The 16,659-nt window shown below is 42.3% G+C and overlaps 1 protein-coding gene across 1 annotated transcript; it reads right to left on the bottom strand.

Moving 5' to 3' along the window:
- Positions 1-6,831: 6,831 nt before the first annotated feature.
- Positions 6,832-15,060, bottom strand: sox18 (SRY-box transcription factor 18). Its single transcript, XM_073470596.1, has 2 exons — positions 14,216-15,060; positions 6,832-11,724 (listed from the first exon to the last, which is right to left on the bottom strand). The coding sequence occupies exons 1-2, from the start codon at positions 14,619-14,621 to the stop codon at positions 10,352-10,354; spliced, it is 1,779 nt and encodes a 592-aa protein (XP_073326697.1). The 5' UTR covers positions 14,622-15,060; the 3' UTR covers positions 6,832-10,351.
- Positions 15,061-16,659: the final 1,599 nt, after the last annotated feature.

Below are 16,659 nucleotides of genomic sequence, written 5' to 3'. Positions count from 1 at the left end.
CCTAGTCCTCGGTTGGACATGTGGGAATTTAATCAAACACAATATCCAATCGCATCGCACAACTACAATTAGTTCCTCCTACAGTTAATGTGCAGTTTGCTAATTTCTGTTCAGACTCATATAACGAATGTTGATGAAGGTTCTCAGTCATCCAGGTCATGGAAAATCTAAGTGCTGTATCGTAGGCAGGCTTTTAAACTCTGCGTGGGAGTGTCCTTACAGAGTCGTTAGGGACACGTGTGAGCTCTGAGTTTCAGAGTCACGTATGAGTCCAGTGAACAACTTCCAGTGAGAAACATACTGTCTTGTACAATGACAAACACCTGAAGCTCAATATCAGCAAAGCCAAATTTGAAGAACATCCCTCCACGTGTTCCTCAGATATGGCATTCACGAGAATGAAACAGACCCGAGCTCTCTGTGACCTTTACCACCAAATACGAATCAGCTCTTCCTCAAGTCCAAGTGGATGTTTGTGCCAAGGTTAAAGAAATTGCCTCCAGGTGTTCCTGATATATCGCGTTCATGCGAATGGGATGGACCTGGGGTCAAAATGACCTATGACCTTTGACCTTTGGCCTCCAAATTCAAATCAGTTCCTCTTTGTAAATGTTTGTGCCAAATTTGAAGAAACTTTCCTGAAAGTGTTTCTGAGATATTGCGTCCACAAGAATGGGATGGACAGACTCGAAATTATAATACAGCAGCTATCGCCGGCACGGAGCCATAAGGCCTAAAATGACGAAGGTTTCACAATAAGATCTTGACAAAAAAAAACCTTTATCAGGAACACAGAGCCTCAAGATTAGGTGCTGAAGCATGGAGACATGATGGAGCTGTTTCACTGTGAACACTTGCTGAGCTGAGACTTTCCTTTCTACCCTCTATATCTCGTTGCAAAAGGTTGTGTCAAACTTTGGATAGTTTTACAGATTGTTCGAGAAGTCTTTGGTCTCGTGTCCACGTAACGTAATGTTCGCAAGGGAACACTTGGCAGAAGCTCCTGTGTGGTTGACTACACAACTTAAAACAAGCTTTCAATACGTAGAGCAATAAAAGCACCACTCCCACCAGCAACAATCAGTCACCTTCTCCCATAAAGAGCTTTTCTGTTTCTGTTATGAAGCTCAGGATTAGACAGAGACTATCAGAACAAGCTTTCTTGGTTACCAGGGTGAAGGGTGACAAGTCCCACCCCATCTAATATATGATTGGTCGCTTGAAAAGATGGACATTAACCACACCAGCGTCTCTCTGATAACTTCAGAGAACTGAGACAATTGATCGAAGATGCTGGCGCTCAGAAAGAAAATATGTTCTGTGGACAATCTATCTATCTATCTGTTCTCATAACCAAACAGGAATGTGCAGCAACTGAAAACCCCGAGCAAAATACCAACAGAGAGAGAGAGAGAGAGCAATATAGTGTGATTTAAGAAACAAAGGCTAAGAAACAAATCAAATCAATTTTATTTATAAAGCCCAAAATCACAGTCACATTGCCTCAGTGGGCTTTACAATCTGTACAGTGAAAGACATCCTCTGTCCTTAGACCCTCGATTCAAGTGTGGAAAAACTTGCCATGTTGCCACGAGAAAGAAAAAGCTTTTAACATGGGGGAAAAAACAAATGAAGAAACCTCAGGAAGAGCCACAGAGGAGGGATCCCTCTCCCAGGACGGACAGGCTTCAAGATATTAAAAGAAGTTCTCTTGAAGCTCTCTGAGTGGCCTGGTTAGCTTTTTTTTTCATGTTACAAATGTCATGTCGGGGAAACCGGAGCAACCCGGGGAAAACCCATTCCAGCCGAGGGAGAACAGAAGAAAACAGAACAGAACTTCTGTTCTGCAGAAGGTCTTCCTCATCCAAGAGACGAAGCGTCGGACTAATGTAGTTATCGCTGCTGCCTCGAGTGGCTGGGTTAGCTTTTTTTTCATGTTACAAATGTAACATCAGGGGAACCGGAGCAACCCGGGGAAAACCCATTCCAGCCTAGGGAGAATTCACACTTCCCTAATCGTCGTCTTCCAAGAGAAGAAGCATCGGATGCAATTTTTCTTCTTCTTCTTTGTCCCGATGTCTTCTGAAAATCAAAGGACACTACACATCTCAGCCATACTCCAAAATGCACAACAATTTAGACACAGGTGGAGGCGACTGTTACTTATCACGTGTGGTTGAGTCCTCAGATAATCGAATACTTAGTGTCCCTTTCAGTGGATTTCACTGAGGACTCTTCACGCAGCCGTGTGTTTTTGGCTGTCGCAGGCCGAACTAGGATCACGCCTGATGGGAGGATACTGAGAGATGGAGCGCTGTCGTCTGGTTGGACTTTAACGCTGGCTTCATCCTTCAGAGGAGTGGCAGGTGGCTCACATTCAAAGTCCTTATTTGGATGCATTGAAGCATTAATGCACACTTAAAACATTTGGCAATTCTCATAATACATCTTTTAAACATGGACAGAATAATAAGACAAGGAATCACAGGAATATATGAAACTATATACATGAAATAAATGATAAACACAGCATCCAGGGACATCGAGCTACATATGGTTTACTTCATGCCAAAAGTAATCACATAAATTAATGACATACATACAGTACATGACTTAATTCAGGGCAGGCAAACAGTTGTGGTACAATCATTTCAATGTTCACTGAGTCACACACACACACACACACACACACACACACACACACCATGAACACACCCTGGAAGCTCACGTGTGTTCATTTCCAGCTGGGAGCAGGGGAATCTAGCGTTGTGTTATCTTTTCCAGTCAGGGTAACAAGCAGCGGGGTGAGGTGTTCCCATCAAAATATACACCTCTTCCTCTCTCTCCCTGCACACACACACACACACACACACACACACACACACACACATACACAGAGGCACACACACCCTTTCCGAACATCCCAAAACTTCCACGGAGTTTCCTTCTCGTTGCTCACATTCCTGTCAGTTACCTCAGCGACACATACACACTGTTAAAAAGCCCTTACACTAACACACACACTGAGCACAGTGCGACCCAATGTAGGAAAACACACACACACACACACACACACACACACACACACACACACACACACACACACACACACTCCCCACACCACACACACACAATCCCCAGCTTGGTTTTTATAGCCCAGTTAAGGTTTGTAAAACCTTCTGTTCTCCGAACCAAAAGATAATTGAATCTGATGGAAATGTTCATAAAAAAAGTTGCGAGTCAGACGAAAAGAGGGGGAAGAGTGAAGTGAAAAGGGGGTAAATGGGGTGACACAAAGCAAAATCTGGAGGAAAGACGAGGAGAAAGAGGGAGAAGGATGGAAAGTTTACTAGAAAGAGAAAAAAGGAGTCAGAATAAGGAGAAAAAAGAGAGGTTGGATGACAAGATGAACGAGGTGGAAAAAAAGAGTGCGAAAGAAGAGAAAGGGAATGAAGACATGAGGGAAAAACAAGGAAAACTGTGGAAAGGGAAATTAAAAGCAAATATGTGATAAAGAGATGGAGGAGGGGGACAGATGAGGTGATACAGGTGAAACGATGAACGAGGAGAACAGATGAAAGGGTTTTGATGAAAGAAGAATAAAGATGATAGAGTGAAAACAAGAGTGGATCGGTCAGCGGGAGATAGACGGCAGAAAGGGATGAATCAGACAAGATGACGAATGGAGACAAAAAAATAGGTCAGTAGGAAGAAAGAGGAGGGAGGGAGCGAGGTGAAACAATGAAAAATGGGTTAGTAAAACGAGACGGAGATGGGAAAACTGTTGAGAAAAGAGATTAAGAGACCAAAAGAGGATGATTGGAAGAAGGGTGTTGGTTGAAAGAAGAAAGGAAAGGAGAAAAACGAAAATTGGAAGTTGGAAGGTGAAAAGGAAAAGGGGGAAAGTGAACACACTTTGGGAAAAGCCAGAGGGGATTTGTTTGAGGGGCTGGAAGAAAATACGAAGCGTGGGATGAAAGAAGAAGGGAGAGAAAAGAATATGATGTGGACAGAAAAGACCTAAATGTGATGAAAAAAAGAACAACGTAAGAGGACAACCGTCAAGAAACCAGATGGTAGAGGCAAAAAGAAAAAGAGGCTGGGAGGAGATGAGATGAAAGGAGGTAAAGCAGAATAGTTACATGAAAGAGTTGGAGATGAAGTGAAATTCAGACAGTAAAAATGAGGTAACGGACAAAGCAGAAAGAAAATGGTGGAAAAAGAGAGATATAAGACCAAGAAGAGGAAAGAGGTGAGATGTAATCAAACAGAGAAAAGGAAAGATGGGATAAAGGATTGGCAGAAAGAGGTGGAGAGGTTTAGAAAATTCCCAAAGATGGAATGAAACAAGAGACAAACTGAATCAAACTCGTGGGAAAGAGAAGAAAAACGAAGAGAAAAATTGCAGTGACTGGGGGGCTGAGAGGGAATAAAACAAGAACCAAAAAACTGCAACAAAAGAAGAAGAAAACAGGCCGTCGGAGAGGAGAGAAAGAGAGAACAGTTTTTCCTTGTTCCAAATGTTTTCTTTTGAGTCCGTCGGCGGTTCGTTCGGGGGGGAAACTGTCCTGCCGAGCCAAACTCGTTTAGCGTCGGATCTGGAGACCCGGAGAGGACAGAATCAGAGCAGATCACAGAGGATTAAACACTGAGGTGATTGTCTCTCCGTCTGTGCTGTCCTCCTCTTCCCACCCCTCCTTTAAAACCAACAAGAGGACTGAGATACACAACTTTGACAGTGGACGCTGAAAACACTTCAGCTGCAGATGCTGATTTTCTCACTGCATTCTCAATAATTGTTCTAGAAAGTTATTCAGTCCATCTGTCGCTCCAAACACTTTGATCTGAACCTGGTCCCAGACCTCTGAGTCACCACCTGCAGCTCTGATTTTGTTCAGCAATTGCAAATAGCTCTGGTGATGTCATCGGTGACTGCTTTCATGTGTTGCTTTGGAGGTGGATTATGAATGGGTTTGCCACAGACATGAAACAAAAGCATCGGAAAAGAAAAAACCTGCACAAGTTCTTGCAGACGGCTTAAAATCGATGTGAAAGAAATGTACATTTAACTGCTCCGTGCACCCGCAGCCACAGCTTTAGTGTCAACTCAAAAAGAAAAAGTGGGTATGTCACTTGCTTCTGATTGGTTAAGGCAAAACAAAACAAGAGTAAACAATGTAAGAGCGCGATGTCAGGCTGAATGAATGTGAAACTAAAATGAAATTCAAGTGCTTTCCAGGGCAGAGCCGAGGTAAACCAACGAACAAGTGGTTCAAGTAAGATGTTGTTGAAATAAAACAAAATGAAATTAACACAACCACACATGTGGAAGACTGCTGGGTGGAAGACAATGTCTGAAATAATGTGCCTTTGTTTGATATTTATAGGTTATTAGTGAGGTCAATCCAAAATGATGTGGCCTGAAGTATCTTGACAACAACTGCATGAATTTCCAGAACTTCCAGTGGAAATTTATGCTCCTAACAGATGATTCTGGTAACTAAACAAATGATTTTGTTGACCGTCTGATGTTTTCTCTAGCATCACCAGAGACATGGGGTTTATGTGGTGTTTGTTAAATGGCCAAATTTGCTGCAGCTCAGTGCCACAGTCGGCGCAGTCGGCTGTCTTCTGGCACAAAAAGGACAGATTATGAGCAGGATCTGGCCTGTAAATGGCTTCAACGAGGTTTTGTGAGTGCAGATGGGAAAGTTTAGGCTGAATAATCCATTTAGCAGCTCTCAGACCAGCTTTGGACAAACGTCACAAACATATTCCTATTTTAATTTCCCCTGTTGGGATCAATAAAGGAAATATCTTACACCATATACCCTGGAGGTCGTACGAACATTTCTGTAAATGTTTGAGCTTTGATTTAATCCCTCTCTGTTCTGGTACCTGTGTGAGTGTGTGATTGGCTGCAGGTGTGTTTGGCCGGAGGAAGCTGATTGGTTCAAGCCTCCGAGCTGCAGTTTAAAGACCGGCTCCTCTCAGTTCCTGGGGGCTCTCCTCTCTCCACTGTTTCAGCCGGACTGCCAGCGTTCTGCTTCTTTGTCAGATATTTTAAATAAAACCTTTAAAATGGCTGCAAATGCTTCGTTGCCGGTGGTGCGCGGGAGCTGGGCTCGTAACAATGAAAAGGAGACTACCTCCCTTTTATCGCTGTCGCATTAAATGGAAATATTCTGGGTTATTCATGCATGTATTCTCAATAGTCGACCTGAATTGGTGTCTTTTGAAATTTTGGGATCTCTACTTAAACTCCAAAATAAAGCCCTGGTGGGTTTTCTCAGCAACATAACAAGAACTGTCGAAGGTGGACCACCATTACTGAAAGGTTACAGGAAGGAGCCGTGACTGTAAACAGGAAGTGGTTTGACATTTACCCGGTTCAGCTGAAAGTAATCACCCATGTTCAGGTACTGGCTCATATTAGATTTACTATTATATTTCTAACTTGAAACCAATGAACCTGCTTCCAAAATCATAATTTAATTGTATTTTTCCAAAACTAAAAAATGAATATTTAATGAACTAAATATTGTCTTTACCTGTCCAAACACAAAGAATGTGGCTAAACACACTTTTCATAATGTGAATGATACTCAGAATGAAACTCAAGGTGGTTAAAACACAAGTTTTGGAAATAAACAAATCAATATATTACCAAACTAACTAAACATATAATCTAAACAGAATTATTTGTTCTTGACAGATTTGTTCTCAGAGGTTTCTGTCGTGTCGCTCGGCTCTGAATATGAAACCGTCTTTGGATCAAAAGCGCAACAAAAATGTGGATATTTTCACTCCAGAGACTCACAAAACCAAAAGTGCAACCTTAGAAGTGTTTATTTTGTAAAATTATTTTATAAAACAGAACAAATCCATTTACAGCCAACGCACATTTTTCAAATATAAACACAAACAAAACAATTTTACTACAGAAAAATACAACACTGGTCCCTGTCAGACATGTTTAAAGGCATCACAGTGACACTTCTGGGAAAATCCTGGTTTTAATTTGTCGTTATATATGACTGCTGAGAAAATGCCCCTTTGATTTCATCCCAAAATCTTGGGTGTTTCGTTTTTTTTTTTGTTTTTTTTTTCTTCAGATAATTATTACCAAAAGCCTCAGAGTTATTGCACGACTCCAAAAAAAAAACGCCTGTCTCTCTGATGTTCTTTATGTGTCACAATAAATTAAAATGGAAACAAGACTGTGTTTGGTGTCAACACAAAAGAATGTCAAATGCAGATGTAAGAAGTATTTTTTTTTTTTTATATACTTTGCTTGAACTGCTGCTTGTGGCTCCATCCTCCAGAGGAAATGTTCGGAAAAATCTACTGTTTCTCTGTTTTTTAACCAGCGGCAGCCACAATGAACAGTGTGGTAAATATAAATTGTTTCACTGTACGAGATCCTCGATTTTTCTTCTACTGTTTCATGTCCAAAAAAACGTATTGTCTGTCGGACTAATGCGGAACAGATGCCGGATAAAATCCTTGAAGAGAGAGAGAGACTTCTGTTTTTTTGCCCCCGCTGTATACAATAATATTACAGGATAAATGCTACGTAAACACACAGAGAGACCTCTACAGTGGCTCCAACTGTTGATTTTCTCAGCACAAACAAAACCACAAGTTCTCATTTTAATTTCCAGTCATTTAGGTGAATAACATCGGTGTGGGAGGGAAAGTTTTATCGTTCGCTGGTGTCACTGGGAGAGCAAACTGTAACATGTAACCCCAATAAACCCCCGAAGACCCACTGAGATCTGAAGGAGATCTTTACAATTACAGACTTCCTTTTGAAGGCGAGTTTATAATACACAACATTGTGGCGGAGCAGAAAGAAGAGACGAGTGGAAACCCCTCTGCTCCACTGCTATTATATTCAAATAATCTTTAAAGGAACAGTTCAACATTTTTTGGAAAATTTGCTCATTTACTTTCTTGCTCGGAGAAAACAGAGGAAACAAATAAGCCTATTCCCATAAATGTCATACTTAAAACAGAGTCTATAAAACAAAATAAACACAGTCCTTTCTGTACAAAACATGTTTTAAAATTATGGACGTTTGACTTATGATAAGTAGTGTTTCTTCTATACAGCTAAGACGTTAAACCCAGTGCAAAGAGAACATTTCATAGTCTCAGTTTCTCCTTCACATACTGCCAAGAAGGCATAGCATCTATATATATACAGTAAACATCAAATCAATGTTTCAAAATATCATAAAACCCCAGCACATTAACCATTATCCCTCAGTTCCCGTAATAATTGCTATGAACTTATAAATGGAGCCGTTTGTAGTTGGAGAGGTCGAACTGCTCACCAATATCTGGGAGTGTAACGTTGCTTTGCGTGATGAAATTCAAGTATAAAATGACGCTGTTGATGTTTTCAGGATCAAACCACAAAGGAATTGATACGCAGAACCCAATTTTCTGTTATTTGTCAGACTAAATTACACTTTTTGAGCTTTGAAAAAGAACATTTTGTTTAAACAAGTGATATCCCGATGAACCAGAGAGGCTTACTGGTTGAAAGAATGATCTTTTCGAACCATGATCTTGCCAAAGAAGCAAAGCAACTTCAAAACTTGCAGAGTTTGGCATGGAGTTTGACATGAGGCTCTCATGGACTGAGACTGAGAGAGAGAGCGAGAGGGAACGGCATGTATCACGGTCAGAGAAGAACCCGACCCGGCTTGTAAAACATCCTGATAGTTTGTGGGAGACATCAGTGGTCTGCTCTGGGTCTGTGGCCAAGGCTTTTCCCGGCATCACTGCGGAGAAGATATGTGGAGGCTGGATCGAAGCCTCTCCCATCAAGTCTTTTTTCTCACTGTCCATCTCCTGACTTTGTCCTTCTTTGTTCCCATTAAACAAATGAGATGAATTATCTAAACTTAATAAAGTTCAGTGAGATGAGTACGTGTCTGGTCCTGAGATGAAATGTCAAAAAAAAAATTAAAAATGAGATGATCTTGAGATTCAGATTTGTTGTAATTTTCCGAGTACACACAGTGCAATTGAAGAAATAGGTTTGCTAGCATAAAAAATTCCTATAGTTCGTCACCAGAGGGGTCAGAGTGCAGAAAAACAAAACCCGTGGCACCTCATTTCAGAAAAAGTATTTGTTACTATCCTACTTCCTTCAGACTGTGCAGCCACCAGAACAATCCCACATCATAAATGTATCCAGTTATTGATAAAGACCCCCTGATTTATTAGCATTACACGTGCTAACACAGAGACCTATGGTGCATTTCATTTGCCTCGGAAGTTGGAAATCGGGGCACAAAATGACATCATGGGTCTGGTCAGGTTAGCCATTGTTAGCAATACCAATTGATAACAATGTGTTACGCGGTATTTTGCCCACACAAACACTGAAGCAACATGTCCACAGATAAGCTGGACAAAATTTGACAAAAATGCTAGTAAACAGTTTTCAAAGCTGTTGCTGCACAGAACAGCCATCTTGGACGTTGGGGTCGGGATCGGTGAGGTGCGCCCGACTTTCCAAGACGCAAATACCGACTTCTTCAGTTCAAATGAAATGCACCATTAGCACACCTTGATAAACAACTGAAAACACAATGCTATGCTAAGGTGCGGCCCAGCTGCCCTTTTGCCTTTCTCTCCCTCAAAACTTTGGTTACTATTCATTTGGATCAAAAGACAATATCTTGAATAAAAGGCATCAAGCTCAGAGTGACACTAACAACAGAAATGGGGAGTTTATTCTCCTTAAGTTAGCGAACACCATAAGCTAATATCATCTGCTATGCTAGCGTAGTGATTGACAGTAGCTAAATTTTGCAGTCGCTCAGCAGAAATCATGACTTGCTGTTCGAGCTCCTGCCAACAAAAGGTGCTAAGAGCTACTAATCAATCCATATCCTACAAGTTACCCAAGCTAACGTCACAAATCTAAAACTAGCCACACTAGCCTGTAGCTTTCTGTAGCTATCTGAAAATAAGAAATTAGCATTTATATATTTATTTAGGTGCTTTCTTTGTCAGTAATTCTTCTACAAGTTGGCACATTTTTCCAACGACTGTGGTTTTTTTTGGCTCTACTCAGCTCTGGCTCCAGTCAGCATTTCTACAATGAAAACCTCTCATCAGCATCTTTCTTTTTTAGCATTTATAGAAAACCTTTTTTTGGAAACTAAATTTGGAATCAATGAAAGATAAGCAAACAAGGACAATAACAAGACTAAAAGTACAGCCTTTCTGATGTACTTCCTCCCTATCACGTACTAACAATACTTCAATGGCACCAAACCAAACTGTGTTGTATGCAAGGAGGTAACTATGAGATGAGACTGTGGAGTATTTATCCAGTGATACAGGCGCTGTAGTAGACAGCACTGCTGGCGTCAGAGAGAGCAGATATAAGAGGGCTGCTGCCTTCATCGCAACCACCAGCACTGTTCAAAATGCTACTGACATCCCTGTTAATAACACTGCTATTCATGCTGTTGCCTGCACTACTGCTACTGCGCCCACTCAGGACTTTCAGCCCACTCCCACAGCCCCCACCACGTCCGTACATCTCCTCTCGATTCCTTCCAACATTTACATACTGGTCGAATTCGTGCCTGTCCACCTCGGACCAAAACTCAGCAGAAGAAGAAGACCCCAAATGGCCGGAGGACTCTGGATTTGAGTGGTCTAAGGACAAAGTGGGAGGGAAGCCTGACTGGATGATGGAGGAGGAGGAGCAGGAAGATGGAGAAGTTTCAGGAGGAGGTGAAAGCTGCCCCAGGTGAGAGGGCATGTAATACGCAGCGTTCGGGGCGCTGCTCCCGTACATCTGGCCGAAGTAGCCGACGGGAGCTGTGGCCTGATGTGGAGTTTGGTGGGATTTTATGGGCTCGGGGAGGCTGATGGAGGGCTGGGAGTAGGAAACAGGGGAAGAGGAGTCGGATAGAGGTGGTGGGCACTTCACAGGACTCCTCAAGGCGATGTGGTGACTTGTCGCATGAGTGGGATTTAACCTGGAGTTGACTGAACTCGCCAGAACAGAAGTGACAGAGCTCATGCTTGAGGCCATATTTGACTCAACAGAACTCATTCTTGAATCAACTCTAGAACTTCTACCAGGACTCAAACTGGGCCCGACACTCATTCCTGAGCTCTGACCGTATGTTGCTGCACCGTGTATAGAGTTGTGGTGACTGTGGTTGTTGTAATTATGGCTGTAATGCTGGTTGTGATGGTGTAGGTGGTGGTGGTACCCACTCCACCCTCCCATTCCTGCCTCCTCTTGCATGTGTTGGGGGAAAAACACAGATTCCCCAGCTCCATCTTCTAGAATATCCAGAGGCGACATCTCTGGAGTGGGCAGGCCGTAGCTCTCCAGCTCTGGGTGTCCTGGGGCCTGGAGGTCCCTGAAGTGCCCGAGAGAGGGCAGCAGGTGGTGAGAGTGATGGTGGTGCCCGCCTGGATGTCCATAAGCACCTCCAGAGATGCCATCAGCACCCAAGGGATTGACACCATGTCCTAATCCAAGGCCTGATGCCCCACCTTGGGCTAAACTGTGGAGCAGAAGCCCCGGCTCAACCCGCTTGAGTTTTTTGGTGGTCTTCTTGCGGCGAGGCCTGTACTTGTAGTTCGGGTGATCCTGGAGGTGCTGGACCCGGAGACGCTCTGCTTCCTCCACAAAAGGCCGCTTGTCTGGAGCACTCAAGGACTTCCAAGACTGACCTGGAAAAATCAAAATGACCAAATCGTTAATATTATTTTTTCATAATTTTAAGACCTTCAGCAAAGAAAGAAGGTACACAAGAAAAGGATCGTTATCAAAATTAAAGTCAACATCATCCTCATCAGACAGTAGAGTCTAAGGCTGCAACTAACTTATTATTAGTATTATTTTTTTACTATCGATCAATCGTACCTCTATTTTCTTCATTATCAATTAAGTGTTTGGTCTACAAAAAATCTAATGGGGAAACAAACAGACCCTTATTCTAATTGCTTGTTATGTCCAAACAAAATTAGTCAATTTACTGTCAAAGAAGACAAAAAACCCAACATTTTGCTGAGAATTAACTTGAAGAAAGAATTGATCAATCAATCGTTGGTATTTGTTGGTAATATCAGTGTACGTATTTAAGATGCTGCTGTAGTTTCAGAACAGTCCGTTGCTCCAAACAAATCAAACTGCAGTGATGAAAAATACTGAAACAAACTCACAACAGAAGCAAAATGTGACAGTTTACATCAAACAGCTCAAGTGATGCAGCATCGCCACCTGAGCTCGAGGAAAGATGTCGCTACATGTCTGTGTGTCGTTCAAAGCACTCAAATAAACCTGGTTCGTAATTCAGCCTATATCACAGTCTACAAATCTTAATTTTGTGGGTTTTTCTTGATGTCATCTGGTCTCAAAGCTGCACAGATGCATTAACTGCTGTGAATCTTAGCCACCCGTATTTACACGTTACGTTAAGTGCTTGAAATCCCAGTTTTGTCTTATGGTTGGAGACGTCAGCACCACAAGTTTCCTTCCAGAAACTTCATGGTTTGCTCAGAAGACGCTGATTGCACTAAGAAGTGTGATAGAGCATGTTTTCTTGTTGTTCTTCTCTAATGTTAACAAGAGCGACCAACGTTCATTAAATACTAGCAATTAATGATTTCTGAGCTGTTAATTGAAAACTATCAAATAATACAAATGCTCTTTTGACACACGAGGTCCAGTCTTTTAAACACTTCACTGAAAAATGATGCCATTTGACGTTTACATAAATAAAAATAAGCATCTGACCTTTTTGCATCAGATCATTGCAACATTAACAATGCACCGTCAGCCCTCACCCCTGGCTCTGATTGGTTACATCTGTTTAAATAAAACGACTAAATGTAAATAAATCTCACTGAAAACTCCAACCAAGATGTTTTATATCAAACCATCAACCCCCTGCACAGTTAAAAGGTGGTCAGACAAAGTTTGTAGAGAGCAGCGGTTGTGATCGCTTTGTATTCATGTTGGTGACGGCGTATTTTTAACAAAACGACAGAGTTTGAAACATACTGAGCACATGTGACGGGTGGAGAAGTGATTTATGCTGCAGGAGCGCTTTGAGAAGTTTCTCTGGACACAAACACTGAAGAGACAACAAACTTTTCACTCCTTTCAAGCGTCGCTTTGATTCCATCGCTTCAATGTGAAGATCCGAGCATGAAATACTACTTTAATTAATCTTTTCTGCAAGATGATTTTCATCAGCTAACATGTGAGACTGCACGGCTGTTCTTCAATTTATTACAAACGTCAGTTTACTGCTTACATAATCACGAGTGAAGTTGTTAATAAGTAAAACCCCTCCAGCCGTTTGTCTCTGACGGGCCGAACACATGGGCTTAATGATTATAGTTCACACTGTACGTATAAATATTATGGGACCGCAAATGTGTTTATTTTAAGTCAGGTTTAAATGATGGATGACGTAATGTGCATACTATGTGTACATATACAGGTAACAATAACAAATGGCAAATTAAAGTTGATTAGTACTTTGGTTAATAGTTATTTAACTGTTAACAATGAAATTCTTTATAAATCATTTGAGCAAAGTTGCAACTGATGTTAACACAGCTTTATAATTGTGTAATAAACAGTTTATAAGGATTTCATTGTTTGTTAACAGTTAAATAACTATTAACTGAAGTTTAATTAACTATACATTTACTATTTATTAATGACGGTTGTTATAAAATGTTACACACTCTTATACATATAGTTACATCTGTGTGTGATACAAACTACAGTGTCCTCATGGTTCATATTAGTACTTTTAGTGTACTACAGTGACACAGACGGGTGGGGTTTGTGACTGAGCGACACTGGTGAGAGAAAAGTTGCTCAGATATTTAGCTACAACACCTGAAAGTCAAATTACAAAGCTTTTGTTTGATATATTGGTTCAGACAATCAAAAACTGTTCAGGGCCCCGTTTCCAAGAACCATCTTCAGACTATCTGAGCAAACAAACCACAGACTCAGAACGAAAGATCATCAGAGCCTGAAGATGCTTTTAGAAAACAGAATTCACTCTAAAATAAAATAATAACTGAACTTTGTCAGATTCTTTTGAAAAGCTACTTGGATTTCATGATTCTGGTTTCACTAGAAAGTTTTTAAGCCCCACAGTCAGACTTCCATTAATTGCTTAATGTGTTCCTGTCTTACCGAGCATCTTGCTGAGCACAGCGTTGTGCAGGTCGGGGTTCTGCAGGGCCAGTCGCTTCCTCTCATCTTTAGCCCACACCATGAAGGCGTTCATGGGCCTGCGGATCCTCTGCTCGCCCCCCGCGGCCTTCCCATCGCCTGCGCCTGCGGACGCACCTCCCGCCTGGGTCAAGTCTGGACTCTGTCCCCCCGAACTGGGCGTGAGAGAAATCCTCGCCTCTGCTCTCCTCATGCTCCCGCTTCCGAGGCCGTCGGGAGAACTGCAATCCCCGGAGAGGCTCTGCTCGAAACCCATCTCAGAATCAGAGGCAGGGCTCGGGGTCCTGGACGCCCAGGGGCCCCCGAGAGACACCCGGCTGGCATGCAGAAGAGTCTCTCTGGACAAGCTGGGCTCCGTTAAATTCATTCCAGAACCGGGCTTGGATTCAACTTTTCTTTTCTTTTTTTTTTAGTCCGAGTGAAATCCTGCAAACGTCTGTGTCAGTTTGTTGGGTTGCAAAGTTCTGGAAAAAATTTGTAACTCGAAATGTTTCAGATGACAAAGAGAAAGATCAGAAGAGGAATTTGATGGATTTGGAGCACAAATCCCAAAGCAAAGCATCGAGATGTGAGAGGAGGGGGGAAGACGAGAGAAAAGAGAAAACAAACAAGTTGTGGTGCAGGATATTCCCCCTGAAAATGATCCACAATGACTCTGCCTCTTTCTTTTCTTCACTCGCTTTGCTTTCTTTTTTTTTTTTTTCTCTCTCTCTCAAAAGACAACAGTTCTTGTTTGGAGTGTGTGGTGCAGCGGTTTGTCCAAAGCTCGATTCCCCCGCCGTCACTCAGGCCCGTCCGACTCACTGTCTCTCTCCGTCTGTCTGCCTTGTTTGAAAGTTTTGAAACTTGTGGCCAGATTTAACCGACCCACGCTGAGTATATATACCCCGCCCTGACCAATCATATAAATATATAGCCGGGGATTTAACCAATGAGACGCCAGGCGGGCGCGAGGGGAAGGGACGAGTGTGTGTGGGAGACAGAGCAAAGGAGGGAGGTGGTGGTGGTGGGGGAGGCAGGTCCAAGCTTTGCCTCCCCCTCTTTCCTCCTCCACGACCGCCACCCTTTCCTCCCCCCGTGAAGCTTCACGCACACGCACACGCACGCACACACACACACACACACACACACACACACACACACACACACACCCTGTCCGCCTGTACAGGGAGATGTAATCAGAGAGGTTCCATTGTTTCTGCCCAACTGAGAATGGAGCTTCTCACACACAAATACACACACTCAAGACACACATGCATGCAAACTCTAGCACACACACACACACACACACACACACACACGTAAATGCACAGATACATACTCTAAACACACATGCATGAAACAAACACATTAAAATGAAAACCAAGACGACACATGTGTAATTAAGTCGGCACACAAATGACAGACGAAACATGGATATACACACATACAGTATGTGTTTCTAATGTATATGTGTGTATATGCGTTAGTGTGTGTGTGCGCATGTGTGTGTATTTGAGGGCAGGACAGCGGTAACACAGTCGACCGCAGTCCCAACCGAGGCGATTAGTGGCCGAGCTTAACAACAACTGAGTGAGAGAGAGAGAGAGAGCTGGATAGGAGGTGGGTGGTGGTGGTGGTGGTGGTGGTGCTGACAGGGTTTCAGGCATTCTGTACCCCACCAGTAAAGTTCGAGGTTTGGTTGAAGCAGCAGCAGCAGCCAGTTCCTCGTACAAGACGCTGAACTGAACTAAAGAAAATGGACTGTGGGAGTGTGAATCATGAGCCAGGAGCTGAATGTAGTGATTCAATGGGTGATTAATATTAAATTATATTGATTTAATATTATGGTTAAATTAGTTGTGGAGCCAAAATGCCAAATATTCAACAGGAGAATTTCACTGTGGAGGGAACAGATTTGACTCTTGTTCTGTCGGTCAGATGGAAAAATGTATTGTTTTTAAAAAATGCTCAAAAAGTTGATACATTTTTTTAAACATAGGAACATTTTTCGTGCATCAATTAACCCGAGCAGCGTGCGATCACACACTACAGTTTGTAATGGATGAACAGGAAAGGATGCATGTTTGCACCTGAGCTGGAAATGTTTCCTCTCGAGCGTCACAGTGAAATAATCTGTCAGTTACCTTGTCAAAGTCACGTGGTGTCATGTGCTGCTCAGTGAATCTTAAATCATGAGATCCAAACACAGAACAGTGTTGCATTCATGAGCTACTTACAGATTTGGTGAAATGAATCCCAAAAGATGCACAATAATCAAATATTCACATGATAAAACAGTTTTTGGGGGGATTTTGACAGCTCATTGGATTAAATCAATATCAGTGTTGTAAGACTTTATTATACCTTTAGTGTAATTTAAAGCTCAGCAAATAATACAGATGCAGATTCTTGAGTTCTTGAAC

The sequence above is a fragment of the Pagrus major genome, chromosome 7, assembly GCF_040436345.1.
Source record: "Pagrus major chromosome 7, Pma_NU_1.0".
NCBI classification, from domain to species: domain Eukaryota; kingdom Metazoa; phylum Chordata; class Actinopteri; order Spariformes; family Sparidae; genus Pagrus; species Pagrus major.
This window is presented reverse-complemented; position numbering and strand designations above follow the sequence as displayed.